Consider the following 22624-nt stretch of genomic DNA (forward strand, 5'->3'; position numbering starts at 1 on the left):
AATTTGCCAAAACAGATTATTAATCATGATAATATATTAGCCTCCTGCAGTATATAACCCAATTACCAGAGTAAAGCAGAAGGCCTTTCCAGATCCAAAATTAACAGGAACAGGAAACGTAATGCAATTCCCATTTTCTTCCTCTTATCTTCCCACAGGAAAGGACAGGGAGAGAACCAGGGAGACTATCTGGTCCAGCAGCTGCTATTGTTATGAATTTACAAATGCACAGGCTGCATGAAGACATATTCAGTTTACTGCTGCAGGATTCTGTCAGTTTTCTTCATACTGGCCTTTTTGCCTAAAACTAATTTTTAGAATCAACGTTTCTCCACAAGCTGAAACACATTTTTTAATCTGCTTTGTCCTGATATTTGCCTGCCAATAATCTCTCATTCCACACATTTTTCTATTTCAGCTACAGCAGAGAAACCACGGGGATGATACGCTTATTTGTGTGTGTGTGTGTGAAGCAAGCTGAGAGATGCCAAAAATCTAGTATCTTCATTACTTCTGACAACCCCTTGAAGTGTTAAGGCCAGAAGTGAGGTTTTCTTTACCAGCTTCAACAAAAGACAATGAATGAACCTAGCAAGCATGATTAAAATGGATGGTGGTGACCAGAGTAGCTTCAAACGTCGGAAAAAAATGGTTTTAACTGCAGACTGACATAACAAAACACCTAATCCTGTGAGGAAATCCCAGCAGCCCAAAGAAGGGACTTCTCTGAGATATGACCTAAATGGTAGCTTTGGCTCAGAGTAACTTGCACTACCAATAGGCATGTAAGAATCAAGGAAATCAGTACCATCTCTATATACTTAAATACAGCCTATTGATATTACTACATACAGTTTGCAGCACAACTCCTGAGCAGCAGGAGGAGGGAGATGTTCCTAGTGCATGGGAAGACATGAATTTATGGGCAGCAGTATGTATGACCATCTCTTGTATCAATAAACTTAGCCATATACTCATGGCTGACCCTTGTGCTGAATACAAAGGCAGAGGAAGAATAGACAGTACACTGCCACCCTGGTCAGGCAACAGCTACACCACAGTATGTTAATGCTTGAACTAAGATGCCCACTATTACCAGATATATACAATATAGAAATATTTAAATTTACTTGAAATATTCCCTTCTCCTGCAACTATTATCTGTAAAGTCATCAAGACCAAGATTGATGCTGGAAGGCACCAGTAGAATGATTTCTTCAGGAAATAAATGTATTTAATGCTTGTTTTTAACTCGTCCTGGGTATGTCTGTATGTTAGAAAAGAATAGCTAAGACAGATAAAAATAAAAACTCTTCAGAATTAAGAATTACACTTATGGAGCAATAGTTAACTAGACAAAAATTAGAGGTATTGGAAGACCCTGCTATAAGATGCAAAAAACAATGTATAATTGCAGAGCCTGCCTTAAGCTACAGGAACCCAAAGGACTTCTATTGACCAGCCTGAGAAGCCAGCTGCACAAAAGTAGTTTCAAGGTAAGTGAAGGAGGAACTGGACCACTGAAACTATTGTTTCAGTCAGTATCTGAAGTAGCAGCAAAAATGCAGAAAAATAAATGCCTCTTCTCCCACAAAAATATCCAAGCATTTAGCCACATAAGACTTGCAAATTTCTTGCTGAACTCAGATGTGATCCAGCTCTTCTCTTGTATAAGGCATCACAGATTAAGAGCAATTACACAATACAGTGGTTTCCAAATTACAATTTAAGAGGGCAAACAGACAAAATCTCTAGATGCCTTAACCCTCACAGCAACAGAGGCACACTCTTAGTACATGAAAACTCTTTGCATGAAAATACACAAACCGCAGACATGTTCCACCAAGGCAATGAAAGGTGTTAGTCAGACTCCTTGTGTTTATCAGATCCTGCTTCTGAACCATAGACCTAGGGATGGAAACCTGTTAGTGGAGGGGAAGACTGGAATTCAACTGTGCTTTGCTCAAGATGAAAGAAATATACCCATGCATTTCAACTCTGTTACTGCAGCTAAAGTTCATGTACCACCCTACAACTGAAAAAGGTATTTAAAAACCACCAGGTGGTTTTTAAATAGGTTGTGTTTGTAACCTATGGAGATCACAGCTAATGAAATTCTCCACTTCTATTTTAATATCAGCTGGATAAGTGTATAAAGTTAAAGCCAGCATGCATTATAAGCTTACTATAAACAAAGAATCACAACACAAAAAAAAGAGCTGATTGCACAATATCCAGAAATTTGATGAAGTACAAGAGTTCTTGAACAAGCCAAATAAACATATCAACTGATGAGTGATCAGCATCATATATGGGTGCAGAAATACCTTCTTTGCAGTGACAGAACTGGTAAACTGGTGAAGCAAACAATCCCACTCTACAGGATGACAGCCTGACAAAATTTAAGAGATACAGTCAGAACAGGATCTGCCTCTGTTTCAGACATCTTAACAAGGCTATCCCGAGGCAGCATTCTTCAGTCCCCATACCAGACATTCAGTACAGCCAAATTGCTAAAAACATACTTAGTAATCCACATAGATACTGACAAATCAGATCAGATAATCAACTGTCTGAAGCATATACTTTGAAGGAGCAGGGGGAAAAAAAGAGTGTTTTTCCATCTACTTATTTCTGGCAATTAAATAAGCTGACAAAGTATTTTTGCTAACGAACACAAAAAAATCTGATGGTGTTGCCAGCACTTGTGTAGTAGTTGATGACAGGACAACAGCATCAATTCAGGCAGAGACTGAAGCTAGAGATGGCAAACGCCCAAGCAGAAAATTTTAAGGTCAGTCCAGGTAAAATTCAGTTTGTAACAAAAGACGACAAATGCATGAGGTACCTACTCCTAACTGACAGAACCCAGCCAAGTGAATTCAAAGTCACTTCTAAATCTGAAATTGTTGCAGAAGATCCAGTTGGAGAATACGCCAGATGAAACCTATTTTGTCCACTGCAGCAACTGCTACACGACAGCAGCTTAGCAACCGTGAACAGCAGGACAAATTACTCCTGAGAGTATTTGAGCCAAGTCACCTTCTATGGTAAAGACTGTGCCTACCCATAATGACCACTGGTGCCCAGCACTGCAGCACCACAAACTGAGACATCAGCAGAGTATCAGGGCAATGTGAATGGAGAAACATCCAACACTGTGCCATGTGCCATAAACACAGCACACTTATTTACACTTAAAGAACGGCACACACAACAGCTGACATTTGCACCAGTGATTAGAACTGCCACCACCATCTTTAGAGATGCACTTTATGTAAGATATGTCAGTAAACAAATTAACAAGTAGAAGTGGGTTATGCATTCTCACTTGACAGTATGACACGTGTGACAGCTTCACTCAGGCTCTGCATGAAGAAACAGACTTGGAGAGTAGTAAAGATTGAGCTTTGACCAGTTAAGTGTTAATAACATCTGACACACACGGACGAGGATTAATCAGGGAGTTGTCAGGACTGTTACAATAATAGCTGCTTGAAATGCTGTTCAGTGGGAGGGATTCTAAAAATGATAATACATTCACTTAGCCCTATATTGCAGTGCTCGCTTTAAAATTAATCATGAATAATCATTAGAAGGCTTCTGGTTGGAGGGAGGGAGTATTTCACATGACCCAGATCCTGGCTGTACATCTACCCAGATGGGATTATAGCTGTCTGGTATCTAATAATGAGAGCTCTGTTTCAGTCTCATGCCTTTTATTTCACTCTTGGTCTAACTGCAATGGCAGCTAGGAAGTTCATCAGCTTTAGCCAACAAACATGCTGATATTGCTAGAGTTGAATTAAACTATGATGTACGTACAACTGTGTATGTGGGAGATGTACACTGGAGAGAAAACTAATTTCTGTTTGTGGAAACTTTTTTTTTGCTGCGTTGCAATTCTGTTTTCTGCATTCAAACCTAATGTAGTAATGTGTTCTTACTGCTGTGCTTAATTTTAAGTACCTGAATAGCCTGATTAAGGCACTGTTCAATTGCTTAAAGTTTGATTTGTCAGGATGATTCAGTTGCTTAAAATTAAGTTATGCATACAATTATCAAGGTAAAGAGTTCTCTCTTTTTCAATCCTGTTAGTAGTACCAAATCCAGAAATGCGGTTGATACTAACAATAGATCATACAGAAATTATAGAATGCAGCTGAATACATTTTTTAATAATAAAAATTCAATAGTCAATGAATGTTCTTCTCAAATCAGGGTTAAAAAAAGCTAACTGAAGGCTAATAATGCAGAGGAGTATCCCAAATTTTATTTTCTTCCATTCTAACTCTGGTACCCTGACTACATCGCTTATCTTGCTTCCTTCCCTTTGAGGTTACAAGATCTCCCAGAGACAGATTAGAGTTACTTGTAGTCTGCTACTAACACCAACAATGCAGCAAAAGAATTATATTCTTTCCTATTGGAAAAAAATCTTCCTTATCATAGCTGTTCACTCCTAAAAATGAACTGAGACACAGTAGTATTTCAATTTCTTCCTCCTTCCATTGCCGTCAGGTACCAACTGACTCATTGCCCCTTTAATCTGTGGGTAGGTATAAGTTTGCATATGCATGCAATTTCTATTTAATAATTAATTTAGGGTCAAATACTGTTCAGATATGGTAAGTACTTGAACTTCTAATGTGCAACAAGGCTAAATACTTGTCAGAAATACCTTCTGTTCTCATATTTAAATTACTTCTCAGGAAATAGAGAAAAAAAGATTTTTCAGTCATATTGAAATGTTTTGCCTATAGATTTGTAGGATTGAATTGACAATAGACAGATTTATATATACTATACAACAATGTACATGCTATTTTACGGGGAGGTGCCTTTTCAACCATAGGGTTGTGAGCTGCTGATCAATGTAAACGGCATTGACTTCTGTATTTGTGAACTTCACACATACTACATACATACAGTGATGATACCTGTGAAAAATATCAGTAAGCAACACTGGAGTATAATTTAAGTCAGAAGCCATTAGCAGTCTTTGGTCACACTAAAATTCTCCCTCTTCCAAGGAGGTGGGCTTTTAATTTCCAGGGGGCTTTGTCACTATTTATGGTGGTTTGATTCTATTTTTTTCATTACTTTCTCATTCTAAAGGAAGGTTGGTTTTCTATTCCTTGCCTGTGGTATGCCTTCCATTGAGGGATCTGTAATTATTTATTCTGCATTTCCTGCTGTGGTGCAGGTTAGGATATATTTCTGGAAGTGGTTGCAAAGTCAGCAATTTAGTCCAGCAGTTTTACTCTATTATGGTTTGGGTTTTTTTATTCATTAAAGACATTTTGGTGATATCCACCTATCTACTTCCCCACAGAAAGGAAAGTTTTCCCTGTGTTAACATGCAACTACCCTTAGACTGCTCTTTTTTTCTGCTTACACCCATTATTAACAGGTTACATACAAAGTCTTTGCTCAGAAGAAACTGGAAAAACTTCAAAGAGCTGAGGGAACACATGAGGTCCTTCAAATTCAGCTTGAGTTGAGCATTTTGTCAAAGGATGGATCAAAGTCCTATATCCCAGCCAAGACTTAGGGTCTTTCTGTCTGAACAAGTGAGCTGTGAAATAACAGATTGACCACAATGCTTTGCTCAGCAAGTGCTCATGGATTGCATTTGTGCTCATCCACTTCAGGCCACGCTCCTTGGCTCTTCATCTCCACAGAAGCAGAGAGATCTCTATCCTCACCAAAGGTGATGCACCACAGATCTGCAGAAGACCTGAGCAAAAGACTTCAAAAAAAAAAAAAAAAAAAAGGCAGATCCACCAGAACACCAAGTCCTTGTCTTTTACCCAAAAGTCTCAGACCCATATTTTCTGCCATAATGCATGTTATTTATACAAAGTTTTTCCATCTACATTAAGCATTGTTGAGCTAATTTTTTATTATTAAGCCTTAATATTTAAGGATCTAACCTGATATATGCACTTTAATACTGAGGTCCACATAGCTGGAGGAGTATCCAGGAGCTGCCATTTGCAGTATTTGTCACTTCAGAGTAAATCAGTTACCCTCAATTATGCTTACCCAACTGTAAAATAGGGGCAATAATACTTATTTTTCAGAGTTGATATGAGGCTTATTAATGCTTGTTTAAGTGCTTTGTTATGCTTGAATGGAAAAGGAAATTATTATTATAATTTTAACTGAAGCTTAATTATAAAACTGTTAACATAAGCGTATTAGAAAAATGAGCTCTGAATTGCAAGCTAGCAATTGCTCACTCTTAAAACAGTATGAGATGATTTTATATGCGTCTTGCTATCACTAATCCCCACTTTTCCAACTCCTACATTTGTTTTCCAAATTAAAGCTAAGAAGAGGCAACATGCAGATTAAATTTAGTGTTTAATCAATCAAGAAACAATACCTACTACCTTATTTGGTTATATGTTATCACTGGAATCCTGATTTCAAAAAAAAAAAAATCTCCAAACAAAAACATTCTGTTTGCTATATACTAATTTAAGATACACATATGATTGTCACTGGCACAATCTCTAACCTGGAAAACAGGCTAATTTACCTCTCCTATGAAGAAAGGCTGAGAGAGTTGGGGCTGTTCAGCCTGGAGAAGAGAAGGGTCCAGGGAGACCTTACAGCATCTTACAGTACCTAAAGGGACTACAAGAGAGCTGGAGGTGGGCTTTTTACAAGGCTGCAAAGGACAAGGGGTAATGGCCTTAAACTGAAGAAGGTAAGTTCAGATAGGAGGAACAAATTCTTTACTATGAAGGTGGTGAGGCACTGGAAACAGGCTGCCCAGAGAAGTTGCCCAGGAAGTGGATGCCCCATCCCTGGCAGTGTTCAAGGCCAGGTTGGATGGGGCTTTAAGCAACCTGGTCTAGCAGTTGGTGTCCCTGCCCATTGCAGGGAGGTTGGAAATAGATAATCTTTAAGGTCCCTTCCAACACAAACCATTCCATGATTCTATGAAGACCAAGTTGCCAAGTTACCAAGATAACTTAATAAGATTCTCCTGCAAGGTCACAAATCCTAGACAACACAGTTCTTCCTTTAACCAAAAAACAATACAAAATCCTTTAAGTGGCTTGCTTAGAAGAAATTCAGAACTTACAAAAGTTTATGACACTGAAAATTATGGAGCTATTGTACAGAAAGAAGTGAGCAAAACAATTTGCTTTTACCTGACATAACATATTTGTCAAAACAAGTATCACTTCAAATCATCACTCCCAAATCTTGTGCAAACATGTTCTACAAGCTTTCATTCTGACACAGTTTATGCAAATAAAGACAGAGCTCCAGGGTCATTTTCTGACAATAAACAGAAAGAAAATAAACAGAAAGAAAATAATCTCACTTCGTTTCCCCCCACACCACCTGCTGGTACTTTAGAGGCTCATAAGAAGAGATAAATAAATATAAAATCTGTTTAGATAAGGCACCACTCATAAACCTTTCAAAAAGAGGATAAGCATTCAACACTAAAAAAATGTGCCTTTAAAAAGGCTCCTCTATAGCTGTGTGTCCATGCTACTCCCTGCCCAGAACTGGTATCTCTTTGAGAAGGCAATGGTAGTTTTCAGAAGTAGTGACACGAAAAGAAAACACACTTCATGGGAGGGAGGGTCGTGGGTGTGTGAAGCAACAAAAAAGTGACAACAAAGCAAGAAGCAAAACCAAAATTGATACCCAGCAAATCCCAAGTCTTGAGATGAAGCGAGGCATAAACAGATGTTGTCCAGTACTAACCCAAACCAAACGTCTGTATCAGCAATCAGTATTTGAGCAGAACTAAGGGAGACACTCATTTTTCACTAAATGTCAACAGGACTATTTAATCTAAATTAAATTTTGTAAGGTTAAAAAAACAGGCTTAAAGGAAACACAGCTGTCTAGATTTAAATAGGAATAAGAAAACTGTCAGTAAAATCAAGATATTTCAGTCAGTCATGGCCATGAGATGCAATGGCACTCATGTGTGATTGGACCTGATGTGAAGTTTTGGGCACCACAATTTAAGAAAAATATTAAGCCATTAGAAAGCATCCAAAGGAGGGAAATGAAGATGGTGAAGGGCATGAAGGGAAGCCGTATGAGGAGCAGCTGAGGGCACTTGATCTGTTCAGGCTGGAGAAGAGGAGACTGAGGGGAGACCTCACTGCAGTTACAACTTCCTTGTGAGGGGAAGAGGAGGGGCAGGCACTGATCTCTGCTCTGTGGTGACCAGAGACAGGACCCGAGGGAATGGGCTGAAGTTGTGTCAGGGGAGGTTTAGGTTGGATATTAGAAAAAGGTTCTTCCTCCAGAGGGTGTTTGGGCACTGGAACAGGCTCCCCAGGGCAGTGGTCACAGCTCCAAGGCTGACAGAGTTCAAGAAGCATTTGGACAATCCCCTCAGGCACAGGGTGTGACTCATGGGGATGGTCCTGTGCAGGGTTGGACTCAATGACCCTTGTGGATCCCTTCCAATTCAGCATATTCTGTGATTCTCCTATTCTTAACTTTATTAACAGATTGAAGTAATCATTTGGATGAATATTTCAAAAGCTGGTAACTAATTGCACTAGTTCCTTCAGCAGATATTTCCCATGGCACTGGCTTGTCCTACCAAACAACTTCAATGACAAAGGCTTAATATCATATTAGCAGTGGGCTTTTTCTGCCCTCTTATGCAAACACCCTTTACATTGTCCTCCATGTTTCTAGACCTCTGGTTCTGCAAGCATAGCACACTTGTCAACTAAGCTTATCGAATGTTTAACAAACCCTCACTGACTATGTGAAAGTCTCCTGCAAAACAAATTGCAGTATGTCACGTACAGCACCAAAACCTGGACTCCAAGAACAACTGTGTCAAAGTTGCTGTCATTTATCTTTGCCCCACACCAGCTTCCCTTTCTCTTCTCCTTATTTTTACTCCTGCAGTTACATTACGTTTCAATAGCAAGCATGGTACTTTGCAAACAAACACACGTATTTATCATATGCAAGGACAAATCAATTCATTCAGTGGCTTAATTTTAATTCTCAAAAGCCAGTTATGATTTACTACATATTCTATTTTAAAAAAAAAGACTCATGAATCAATGCAAATATGCAGTGCTGATGATGCACTGTGCCAGAGAATTAAGCCATAAAATTCTATAGCACTGAAAATAGCGCAAAATACCACATGCACAAAGAGGCCAAGCTCTGTATCCTGAGGAAATAGCTTTGTATTCCACAAATTTCCTGCATTTTATATCTTACAAAAAAAAAAATTACAGTAAACTCCAGCATTGTGCGGTTTTCCCTCCTCCTCCCATTATGTGTGTTAAGGGGAAGCCATCACTAAAAGGCTGCTACTTAGCATGAAAAAAACGTAACTGAGTATAACAACTAAGTGCCAAAAAAGAAGTGCAATATCAGAGCAACACCATTTTCTGATGGTAAATTTGAGCAATTTAATGGCAGCATCTGTTCTTTTTGATAAAGAGGCAGATGTATTTTGGGCCTCACCCTAAGTGAAAGAAAATGCTTACATCACTTACTGAAAAGCAATATTTAACATAAACTCATAATACCAAACCCACAATGAAAATCTTTTTCATTCTAATGACTTACTAGCCTAGCAGAAGCTTTGAGCCCAAATATTTCTTTTTACTGTAAGAAAAAAGCGATTCTCTACATGAATTTCACGATATCCATCTGCAGTATTACTCGGTATTGAAGATGAAATACTGGCTTAAATCTCTCTTGACACGATTTTTTATTTTCATTCATGGTAATAAAAAGCAGAAAGTTTTATTAATGTACAACCATGAAACGTGCCAGGAGATACTCTAATACAACTCACCATGAATATAAATTAACATTTTCGGGTTTATGGTTAGTCATATATTCATTAAAGCTAATGCAAACAATATCAGATGGAGGTGAAATCAACTTGAAAAAGCTCTCCGTGGGTTTAGGTATATTCAACATCACAAAGCTCCTCATGTACCATTAAGGGCATTCATGTAACATATAAATCCAACATAATGACACAGTTAAATATGTCTTGTTTTGTTTAAAACTCATTCTGCCTCTCTCTTGCTACATGTATCCCCATTCTGCCTGTGTCTAGCTGTTGAGCCTGCTAGTTATCTTTATATATGCTTGTCCTTCAGAGCAGTGATACACAACCTTTCCAAACTGCAGCTCATTGCTACAACACAGAATTTCTGGAGGACAGAGACTTTCCTTTCATGGACAAACAGAAGGCATTCACAGCACTCTCTCCCTCACATAACTCTCAACTCCAAGTTGAAGCTTTGCACTAGAACATAAGGATTGAAAATAAATAACAACATAAATTTGAAGTGTCAAAAGCAAATGCCTCATACCAGGGGAAAAAAAAAATCAGCAAAATAAATCCTGCAGAACTGAGGTACACTGCTTTTCTACTGTCTATTCTCTCTGTCTTCCCAACCAGTGACATAGCACCCAGTGAATTAACTGAAATAGCAACTGGTTTCTGGTCTGGATTTACTGATTGAATCAAGAAGCATTCTAGGCAAGGAAATCTGTTTCATTTTCAGCATGGCTACTAAACAGTCTTATCACAACCAAGCTTTTAAAGGTACAGACTTGCTAGTCTGAATTTGCTCTATCTCTTGGAGCTGATTTTTTTATGGTATTCTGTTGAAGACATCATTTGACCTTCTTTCAAGTTTTTGACATCATATTTAGTTTTCACCTTTAGCTGCCCTAGATACAAAACAAGCCTGCAGATCTAACACAAAATCATGCTGGTGCTTGATTGAGCATTCCACACAGTATTACTTCAAGCATCTGTTTTTGGAAACGTCCACCAAGCCTTTTCAAAGACAGTTTCTAACACGGTACCAGCAAAAGATGAAACTAAAAAGCAACTCCTTTAGAGATGAACAGACATTGAAAAGAAACAGAGGTCATGGATTCAGAGGAGATACAACAGTTTTGTCAGTAAGGCACAGCAACAAGAATAACTTGATTCTGGAATCTGTTTTTATTGCAAAGCATGTTCTGAGGCAAAATAGTGGTAATCCTGATGGTTGAAATAAAAAAGCTTCTCCCTCTTCATCCCTCCAAATCTCTGAATGATATCAAAACCAGAGTTCTGCTGAAATCTGCAGAAATATCCTGCATGCCTTCGTTGTGAAAATGACATATATTTTAATCTGGTGCTTAAACTGCAGACAAAGTCAAAAAAAAAGCAGCGTTTATCTAGAGCAGCAAGAAATGGAGTAGGTGGTGAAACAGAAGTAGCTCGCATCACAAGATCAGGATAAGCTTCAACTGGGCTTTGTAACCCAGCAGGATGGGTAGCAAAAACCTGAGGCTTGATGATACCAAATTCTGTCTGAGGTGTTACTGGAAAAGGTCAGGCTGCTCCATGAAGACAGCTACTCTGAAATAGCGTTGGGCCTACTTCAGCACTGTTGGTTTATCTACTTAGCCAAGTTTTTCTTTTCTTTCTTTTTGATTGGAAGGGACCTTTTAAAAGGTCATCTAATCCAAGCCCCCTGCAATGAATAGGGGACACCTTCAATGAGATTAAGTTGCTCAGAACCCCATCCAGACTGACCTTGAATGTTGCCAGGGACTGGGCATCCAGAACCTCAAGGCAATCTGTTTCAGTATCTGACAACCCTCCCTATAAAAAAACCCCAAAACTTCTTTCTTATATCTGCTCTAAGTTTCCCCTACTTCAGTTTAAAACCATTACCCTTTGTCCTGTTGCTACAGGCCCTACTAAAAGTGTCCCCATCTTTCTTGAACGTTCCTTTTAAGTACTGGAAGGCTACAAAGAAGTCTTCCCTTAGATCTTGCTTTCTCCAGGCTGAAGAGCCCCAATCTCTCAGCCTTTCCTCACAGAAGAGGTGCTCCATCCCTCTGATCATCTTTTTGTCCCTTCCCTGGACGTGCTTCAACAGGTCCATGTCTATCATGTACTGAGGACTTCAGAGCTAGATGGAGTCCAGGTGAGGTCTCATTAGAAAACAGTAGACTTGGTAATTAAACTGATATGTGCTTGCAGATGATTAAAATTAGCTCACTGAGCAGTAGAAAGTTTCTCTGCAGTATTTCCAGGTGTGCTGTCAGATTTATTTTAGGGATAACCACTTACATTCCAACGTGGACTTTGTTGCTGACAGTCAAATCCTGGCAGAAGATTCAGAATATACTAAATGTTGTTCTCTCTTTTATATTTAAAAAGCAATAATAATGATTGTAATGTATGATGGACTACTATTTCTATGCTCTAGGGTCTCTAGGAAGTCATTTTATACATGATATTTTATGCATGATATTTTTCGTTGTTTTAAAAATGCCCATATTGCCTTCACCCTTTTGGTTAAAGGAGCATCGATCTTCAGCAGTGGATTGTGTTCTCTCCTGCCACAATTCAACATTGCTTCTTTGAAAACACCCAAGCAATTCTAGCTTGAACCAGCTCAAAAGTCTGCTTTGATCTATTCTGATCTCTTGTGTAAAAACTCATCCTTAGTCCAAAAGTAATCTTTCAGTGGGGGGGGGGGGGGAAACACAATAGTACTTGTACAAGGATTAGGAAGTCACATGCACTTGACAATGCATTTACTCTGAAATCTTGAATATGATGACTTAACTAAAATTTTCAAAGCCACTAAAGTTTAACTTCATCACAGTTCTCTTCTCTGCAGTTCTCTCCAGTTACTGAAACTTTGGAGCCATGAAGAAGAGTGTCTGGTCCTGTATACTACCTCAACCCTTAAGAAAAACTGTAGCATACTAGCTCTGATAACAGTATTGCAGTTACGTAGGACAGTATGAAATGTTCATCACAGCTGCAAAAGGAATTTGAGAAAGAAAAAGAGAAGAATCTGTGACTTTATGTCATCAACACCACCAGAATCTGGTGTCAAAAAGAACATGTTCCTGATACCATTCAAAATTTAAGCCAAGTTCTAATTTTTCTTTCATTCATTGACAAAAAGAACAAAGAACTAATGAGAGTTGAGGTAACTCTGATGTCCTCAGAATTATAAAAACAGATGCACACCTAGGTTGTCTTTGTCCGTACTGTTTCCATAAACCCACCAAGTTCTGCTTCATTGGTTGATTGGTATGGACTACCTGTTGTCCAGCCCATTCAGATGAACAAACTCTTGAGCCAACTAGCCAAGTCTACCAATTATCAAGTGGAAAAAGATTCAGGGCAATGTGCATCTAAACTCACTGTGAGCAAATTTTTATTCCAACAGCCCACCTTCAAGATACAATACAATGCGTCATAAAGCTGTTTCACCACCCACTCCATTTCTTCCTGCTCTAGATAAACAGTACTGCTTTGTTGACTTTGCAATTTAAGCTTAAAGAGCTATATTTCATTTTATAATTTTAATATCTGATAGGCTTCTGGGGGGAGATCTTGACTATTATTTCTTTAAAAAGGTAAGAATTACTTGCCAGGTCAGATTCTGCCTGGTAAGGGTGCTGGGCACTTGATCCATGTAAAAGAGTATTATTTCCAATGAAATTTGCTGTAAAATTTATCCCACCACTGCTGACACCAATACCTTTGCTGTAATTTTCCTATTAACTGGGTTGTTTCCTGGAGCCTATATGACTTTTTTATTACATCCTTTTGATTTTCAGAGAAAACATTCACAATGAGACCCAAAGGTAGCCTGCAAGTTCACAAAATGAAAAGAGCTTCAAAAGTCTGAAGATTTCACTCAAGGCTTTTGAATACTTCTGTTTTGACAATACTGCTTCACATGTGTTATGCTACACTTTATGTTGACGGACACACATGTAACCTCAACTAACAATTGGCACAGCTAAACTAACAATTGCAAAGCCAAAACCAAGCAGATATTCTTCATTTTTTCAAATCCTCAAAAGAAAAGCAGAGAATTGCACTACAGGTTTGTTAGACTGTAGAGTATATACCACCTTCAAAATGCTGTTTTTCTGAAAGGGTTTGTGGGTCAGTGCTGTTTGTACAGCCATGTGGGTATTTTTGACATTGTTCTGTCATGGAAGACATCTACCAGATTGTCTTTGCACAGCTTGACAGGCAAAAAAAATTAATTTTAAGTACAATAGCAAATCAAGCATTCATAATGCCACAAAAACATCTATCTATGTGCTGATGACTGAAATCTAACATAAAATTAATGCAGGCATTTAAGTAGCATTATGATTCTCAATTAAGCCGTGCAGATCATTTTCAGAACAGCTCAGAGAGGATTTTTTGTTTCAAGAAAAACAGCATTAAAATGTAATTTCCTTTTTACTTGCTCTTTATGTTCCTGTGTAAGAATAGGAAGCAATTTTCAAAAACTATCTCTGAATTCTTAGTGGTAAATTACATATACAGTACTTGAACTAGGCATGAAGCAGTGAAGTTAAATGGTGTAAACCCGCAAATAACAGTAACCACTCAGGTTCAGAGAAAACATTGTTTTGAGAATACAAGAACAAGAACATTTGGATACCATTTTAGGTCATTATGTCACCTGGTTGTGATGTGCAACCAAGAAAACCCATCACGTCCAGTGCATGAAACATAGGATAATGAATTCCATCCTGCTCTCTCTTGTGTGCTCTACTTCATTCCTAATGGCTTATAAATCAAGAAAATCCTCCCATTCTTCTCTCCTTTCATGCAGCAATGACAGGTCAGAATGGACAGCACTGGCACCTGCTCAGTGCCCCCTACATGCTGCTCCAAGGAAAGTAACCTTATTAACTGGATATCTAACTGGAGTTAGATTTTTAAACAAAGGCAGTAAGGAAGCACATTGGAAAGTCTCCCTACCAACAGTGAAAGAAGGCCCTGTCTGTGGCAGGGGGTTGGACTAGATGATCTTCCAGGGTCCCTTCAACCCAAACAATTCTATGATTCTATATGCTGCATTGGTCTACACAAAGTAGCTTGGGACAGAGCTATAAACACAATAAATTACTCCAGAAGCTGCTGTATAAATATTACTCTAGCAATGACTTCATATTTGCTAGGAATCAGAACTTTTTATGAGGATGCTATTATACTTTCATAGTACTTTCAAAGCCTCTGCAGGTTTCACAAAGGGTTCACACAAGAAGAATTATTTTTTTTCCAGAATATGACTAAACCTACGCCCAGCATCACTTGTAAAAACCAAAGCTCAGCATTTTCAATGCAGCCAGAACTTGATCTTCATATTGCACACCTAGAAAAGAGCTCATAAAACACAGACTGGGCAGAAAGTGCTGAATTAGGAAGCAAAATTTTTAACACAAATAAACAATTTCTGACTCAAAAATACTGCTTCCAAAATACAGAAAGACACAGTAAGAGAAACATTTTGGCCGCTTATCTTGTTCTCACTTTTCTTCTCCAAATATTTAGCTGATGGCCACAGAGGACAGAAGCCTTTGCTAGATGGGTTTTTCATGTGAGACTACTGACTGTTCTTACATTCATAGCGTTCTTTTTTTTTTATAAAACCAAGCCAGAGCTATTCAACAGCCAACAGCTCAAGAACGCCTATTTAATAATTACATCTCCTCAAACTCATCATAGGTGAATTGCTCTTATTAATCCTGCCAGGAATTTGAGCTTATTAAGAATGCACACATACTGCACCATGCCTGTGATGTTCCCTCTCTCCTTGCCAACCTGCCACCACAAGCAGTCTGCATCCAACACAGCAAGGATACTAAGGGGCTGTAGATGAGGCTGTGGAGGTACAATGACTTTAAATGACCTCTGAATAACTCACCATGTATATTATCCTTTGTCCTTTCACATGTCTGCCACACTCCATCCCAACACACAGCAGTTAAGAGAGAAGGAACACGACATTAAGGTCATACTGGCTGCGTTGCATCCATAACTGTGCATGTTGTGCATGTTTTACTTGTTTTACCCCTTTTTTAATGGCTGGGAAATAACTGCCTCAGGAGCTTGCAGCTAACCTAGTGCCTGTACAGCAGTTCGCATACTGCTGTCTTGAGCCAGCTTGACCTACACCCTAGTGCAGGGAGCATGAATGCAGTGGCTGATGTTGCCAGTACTGTGGATGCTTCTGTCTAGGAGAGTCATACTCTTCACTCGCAGTCAATGCTCCCTGCTCTTTCCAACACACACAACAGCAGAGGAAAGGTGAGCAGAGGAAAAGCTGGCAGTATTACACAGTATATTCAGGTTTCTACTCCTGTTGACAGATTGTGAGAAGGAAAGACACTTCGGATAAGAAGAGTTCACAAAGAAACAGGCGCAGAGATATACCCCACTAACAAGCCTAGAAGAGGAAGCAGGCAAAATCTTTCACCCTGTGGTAACAAAATACTTCCCACCACTTTATATAATATGGGTTCATATGCCATACCCATTAATGCAGTTGAATTTACTGCTGTCTTGGTCTCTTTTCCACCTTTCCGCTGGCACCATTCTCCGTGTCTTCTGTTATTGATTTGGCATTTCCATTTATTCTTCTGCAGGCTATTCAAATTATTTTAATACAACTCATAAGAATCACACTGAAAAAAATGCTCAAAGGTTCGGAAGATATTTGTCTGACATTCTACTCCCATATTCTACAGCAACAGTCCTGGATATTTTCCGTAAGATTGGAAGGGGAGCCTACCAAATACTGAACTAGACTAGCAGGTGGTACAGAGATAGTTTTTCCATCAGCAACTCAAAAAATACAGCAGACACAAATATTTCATGTGATATGTTCACAGGTCACACCTGACACAAGGTTGTAAATTAAGTCCACTCCTTTTCAACAAGCACAGACTGACATGTGGCAGAATAAAAGCATTTCATCCATCAGTATTTCTAAGTGAAACTAAACAACTGGAGATCCCCCAAAGGCAGACATCTGCACTTGAATATTTTAGATTGATTTCATCTTCACTTTTTAAATGTGCCAATAGCTTGACTTCTCCAAGGCCAATTCAGGCTACTGGAGGAATATACACATAGGTACAGCACAAGGTACGTCCATGTCTTTAAAAGCATTCAGAAAGATAGCAAATCTTTATTTTCCAACTAACTTAAAATATATATTATTTTTAAGACTATCAGTCCCAAATGTCTAAGAACCATGTCGTGTGATCCCAATATTCTAACATATTGCCAGAGAATAATCTTGGTGGAAGGGTTGTGCATTTTTGAAGCACCCAAGCTTCATTTTTCCCTGGTATATGAACAAAAAGCCTACATTTTATTAAAAGAAAGATCAGAGTTTCTCATATATATGTGACACTTAGCTTAAGGCATTAAAAAACCCCAAATACTGCATGAGTTGACAATGCTACATTTCAATATAACTTAATTAAAATACTAATCTTAGGGGCTGTGGGAATCAGTAAAGGATGGAGAGAGAGGGGATATGAATCAGAATAAGAACTAATAGCATAAAACCTCATAATGTCATCTGAATTAAAAAGGGAGTGAAAACATTCTGCAGACCGATATCCTTAGGAGACAAAAAAAAATCCAACTAAAGGAAAAAAATATAATCAACAACAAGAAAAAAATGCAAAGGTGGGAAAATTCCCTTTATGGGCATTTATTAAAATAAAAGGTGATCAAGGGGTTCCACTGCAAAATCTGTAATTCAGAGTGAAGATCTCAGCACTTTCTGGAAAAAATCCAGCCTCCTTGAAAAGCAGAGAAGGTGAATAGTTCAAGTGTTGACTATTAGAGGTCATTTCTGACCTTTGTTTGTATGTAGCTGATCACGTGACAAATAGCTTTTGGAAATACACTAAGGCAACAGTTCTCCAAGGGGAAATATGTTGCACATTCCATCACCATCATCAGTAACAGATAATAAGTTTTTACATTTGTAATACGTTGGAAATTTAATATAAATAGGGCTTGTCTATTAGGCAGAGGAGCCGAACACAAGTTTCTCAGAGGAAATTGTGCTCTAAGCTCCTCTGATACAAGTCTGATAAAAGTACAGTTACAGGTGTAACTACACTAATCTCACTGGAGCTCTTTATATTTTACATTTACTTGGTTAGATGGAGTTCTGAATTTCTCTTTGTGCACTTTAACACTTACACAGTGACGAACATAAGAGCAACCAACACGATCTTTCAAAAAAACATGCAACTGTAGTAGCAAGATATGAAGCCAAGCCACTAGAAAGACAAATAGAAAGATCCTGAAATATTTCTTCAAGTGCTTTAAAAAACCCCAAAATTCCTTTATCCCAGTACTTTGCTTCTCTCCATAACTATATCAAAGCCTTTCTCTCACATGACTTCTACCAAAATTACTAACTCAGCTTTACAAATCTCTAATTGCCCAGAGCATTAACTTTGTTTTTATGATAATCAAAATATCCCAAGTTTTTTCCTTACCTCCTCTTTTCTGTGATGAATATTGATAAGGACTTCTGTTTTCCAAATGCTACTTTTCCTGACCATTTTTTCAAGGTTTTTGACAGTTAATTTAACTTTGATTGTTATATGTTAAGTTTTAGATGTGGTTTCTGATTTCTCATACAAGTTCTACAGTTAGGAAGTTTGCATTCTCATCAGCAGACATGGCTGAATTCAAAATACAGTCATATGGTCAAAGCATCTGCCTTAATGACCGATATATAACTGGAGAGGGCCCGCACAGAAAGCATAAGCATTTGCACATCAAGACCCCAAATTTCAAACTGCACTTGCTTCACCCTTATTTACAGGACTGCATCTCTAATTCCTACACATACAAAGCTTTAAATACGTGTTAGTGGAATGTATTATGTGCCTGAAGACACCTACAGATACTTTTTGTGGAGTTGTAGCTTCAGAACAAGACCTTGAAGTCCTTAATTTCTGTTAAACATGTTTAACTCTTTTTGCCTAGTAGTATTATGTCAGCTGGGAGGAAAATTTCTCAAGTAACTCTCTCCCTATGACATATCTGAATTTTTTTGTTTCATATGCTGTCTGTGAAAACCTGCTATTTGTACTGATTAGCCATCCTGAAACCTAAATTGGTAAGAACAAAGCTGGAGGAGGTGACTTAGATGTGCACTGAACTCAGAAAGTCCACTGAACAGGGCCCTTGGTGCATACTTGAAATACCACACAGCAATATCAGTAGCTGCAACATTAAGATAAAGACATCTTCATGACTTGAGGGACAAATGATCAAGTCACACTGCTTGTAGACAGGAGTATCCCTGTATTCCAAAATTAGCACTACGTATACTACTAAATGTAAAATTGCCAAGAGTGGGGATTAAGAAGCTCTGCTTCTTGAAAGTGATTTTTCTACATATACAACAATTTTAATCATGTTAATGGAGAGAGGAACTGGACTGCCATGACTAACAGCTAATTGTATTAACATGTACACAGCAACACAAAAATTTCATGCAACATCTGTTTAGCTACTGTTCATTACAGACATGTTAACAAAATTCTTTATTTGTACAACTCTATCAACTATCATAAATCATATAAACTTTGCTGTTGCTAGCTTATTTAAAACTTTCACTATCTACAACTAGCAGGTTACCTATATGATCCTAAACACAGTAATTAAAAAGAAAAGAATATTAATAAAAAAATTCATATGGTTTTACACTTCATTGTGAATTCAAAAGTCACCCAGATCTATTCATATATTAAAGGTTTAGTGTCACAATTTCCAAAGTCCACTCATTAAACCAAGATGAAGGCTGTCTTGCTAGCAAGAATTACCTTTGGACAACAGGCCTTAAAAGCCATAACAAATTAAATATATCATAGTAGTAATACAGAGAGATTTTAAAGTTCTCCATAAATGCTAAAACAAATTGCTTCCACTGGATGTCCACAAGTAAAGGATGTGAGCATCCAGGGTGGGACTCTTCATGCCACAAATGTCCAACATATGGCTTCTCCCCTTGGGAAACCTTTTAGACTGCAACAGAACACAAGTTCTCTCAGTGAACTATTAGGCGCTGCTTTCTGCCACTCACCTCACTTCAAAGCAGAGTCAAATAGATTTAACTGACACCTGTTTAATTCTTTCCAGCACCTTTACCAAGGATGAAAATGGCATGTCCCCAGAGCACTCATTTCATCACTGTTACATCAGCCTAGTGCCGCTGCTGCCCACCAGTCAGCATGTACTACGCATTTCCTTCTCTGCCTCATCTGCAAGTAACAGTTCTATTTCTTTACAGAACAGTAAAAACACTTCAGGGACTTGGATCTACACCTTATTGGTGCAATAGCACCAGGAGTAAGATTTGGCCACTGCTAAAGGCCAAATCACGTAAGACCTGCTTGAAGTCTACAGACCAACTTGAATCTCCGGCTTCTTTTTAAAGCCATTGACTCTCAGTTTGTGCTGGTTGTGGTGGCTGCACTGACACGCATCTAGATAGTATTAGGGGTAAAAAAAAAAAATTAATATAAACCTGTTTGGAGCAGAAAATTGGCTACCGTCAAGAGTAACAAGGTTTCACAATAATTCTATTGAGATTACACGAGAAATCTAAAAATTCCTCATCTCCCAAAGGTATACCAAAACCACTTAAAGAAATTATCAGAATCAAAATGACTTATTATGTAAGAAACACACATTGAAATTATTAGCAGACTTAAGATAGTTAAAACTATAGAGTATTTTTATAAAGACCATTTGCTTTTCATCACTACTCTCAGAATTTATTTTCCTGTCCAAGGATAAAGAGATATATGTCAAAAAATTCTATGAGGACTCATCACAATCTTCTTCAGTCATCTCAGAGACACAAAGCAACTTTTCCTTTCCCCCACGCCAAATCAAAAAGGTGCAAAACATTAGTTAGAAAAATCAGTGTAAAATAGTGGATTTTACAGTAGTAAACCAGCTTTTACTATTTTAAATAGTGCTCAGAACACTGCGTATGTAGGATCATTTAAAAGTTATTTTGCTGTATTAAAACTTGCACTGAAACCACATTCCTGATGTGCTCCATCTGATAATTATACAATGCTAAAATTATACACTTGAAAAACTCATTATAAGATGACAGTAGTATGCTAATGGGTACTAAAAATTACAAGAAGTTTTAACAATAATGTTCCTTCCCTCCACCCCCCCACCAAAAAAAAAGAAAAAGGAGAAAAAAAAAAATCAGCATGCACTTTGGCATTAAGCAATTTTGGCACTTGGCATTTTTTTTTGCCAAGGAGTATCATTTAATAAAATAATACATTGTTGACTCACCACAGCATGTGCTATGTCTCATCTATAGGAAATAGTTCAAAGGCATCAACTTCATGCATGGGTTGCCATAGCTGATATTTGAGTCTGGCCTGCTGTTGGTACAGGTTTCTAATACTAGCCCTAAGCACAAAAAAAAGAGAAAGAAGTATTTGGGGGTTATTTTTCAAATCTGATAGAAACAGAAAATTTCAGAAAACTAAACTAACCCAGAATATCAGCATCTGCACACCATACAGCAAAGAATTAAGATTTTTCTCTGATTATACCATAGTGCATCCAGTTCAGGCAGTATCTGTACCATAAATTTCCCTTCTTCCATGCAAAGAAGAAAGGCTAGAGAGAGAAAATAATGTAGAATGAAGTGCTGTTTAAGTGGGGGAGGTGTGTCATGGTTATTCCCCTACCAGCAAAAAAAGGGGAAAAAAAAAAATTAAAAAATCAAGGCTCTACTTCTGAGGAGCACATATTCAAGTCTGTTCGAATTGCAACAGATGGTGATAAAAAAAAGTCATAAAACTGTTCTAAAATAATTATTTTTGTTTCTATACTATCTTTCTCAGGTCAGATCTTCAAATTTTTCTTTGGAATAAGGAAGAGCAGAAACTTTACCTATAACAAGTTGAAATATGTACTTTACCTATAACAAGTTGAAATATGTACACAGTCATCTGTCATCGATACCTGGGAATGGAAATTAAATTTGACTTGTGACATTATTAACAGCTTTAAAAACTGTGTGATATGGACACATATAGGCATAAGAAAAGGCCTGAGAATTACTGCTATTTATCAAACTAGCATCCTCTCAAACAACAAAATGTTACAAAGGAAGTTCTACTGCCAAAGTGCATGAGAGACAACCTCAAAAAATGTGGTAAAAAGCAAATGCTGTGGTATTAAGACAGTGAATAAAAGATGGAACAATCAAACACACAGTGCTCTGGTGTCTCACCACTGAACAAAACTGAGAGATTACTATTAAGGGGAAGGTTTGGGCAACAGTTTCTTACTCCTGTACCACAACAGGTTTTCAAATATCTTAGAAGAGAACTAAAACCTTGTACTAAAAATAGAAGATTAAAAATCCTCATAAGAAAATCACTACTTAACAAGAGAGGCCCCACTATACTTCACTGAACTGGGTCCAGTGAAGTCAGGCTTCCTAAAACCCCACCTCAAATTGCAGTTCTAAATTTCCTGGATTACTGACCTCTTAGGGTAGAATCCGGGTGAAGCAGCTACTGATTTGACTGGAAGGCTCTTCTGAACCTCCAGCTTTTTTCATGACTTTACATCCCTTCTGTAGAGATGAAGCCGAGGAGAACATACCACCACCACTAGTGAATTCATACACCAAATTCTTCATTAAGAAATCTCATTTGATAACAAACAAATAAGACTGGAAAGTACTGGGACCTGAATTTCCTGTTCTTCCCTTCTAAC

At 38.0% G+C, this 22624-nt stretch overlaps 1 protein-coding gene across 11 annotated transcripts in view; it reads right to left on the reverse strand.

Moving 5' to 3' along the window:
- LOC116785560 (mitogen-activated protein kinase 10) overlaps positions 1 to 22624 on the reverse strand; it is a 165663-nt gene that overhangs the window by 126679 nt on the left and 16360 nt on the right. For 5 of the 11 annotated variants that reach the window (XM_032685276.1, XM_032685275.1, XM_032685287.1 and 2 more), the window contains one exon: positions 21182 to 21301. The exons of the other annotated variants lie outside the window; for them this stretch is intronic. In XM_032685276.1, the coding sequence (XP_032541167.1) occupies positions 21182 to 21189 (8 nt within the window). In that variant the 5' untranslated portion in view covers positions 21190 to 21301. The remainder of the gene's footprint in view (positions 1 to 21181; positions 21302 to 22624) is intronic. 11 annotated transcript variants of the gene reach the window in all.

Source organism: Chiroxiphia lanceolata, chromosome 4, assembly GCF_009829145.1.
Source record: "Chiroxiphia lanceolata isolate bChiLan1 chromosome 4, bChiLan1.pri, whole genome shotgun sequence".
In the NCBI taxonomy this organism is placed as follows: Eukaryota; Metazoa; Chordata; class Aves; order Passeriformes; family Pipridae; genus Chiroxiphia; species Chiroxiphia lanceolata.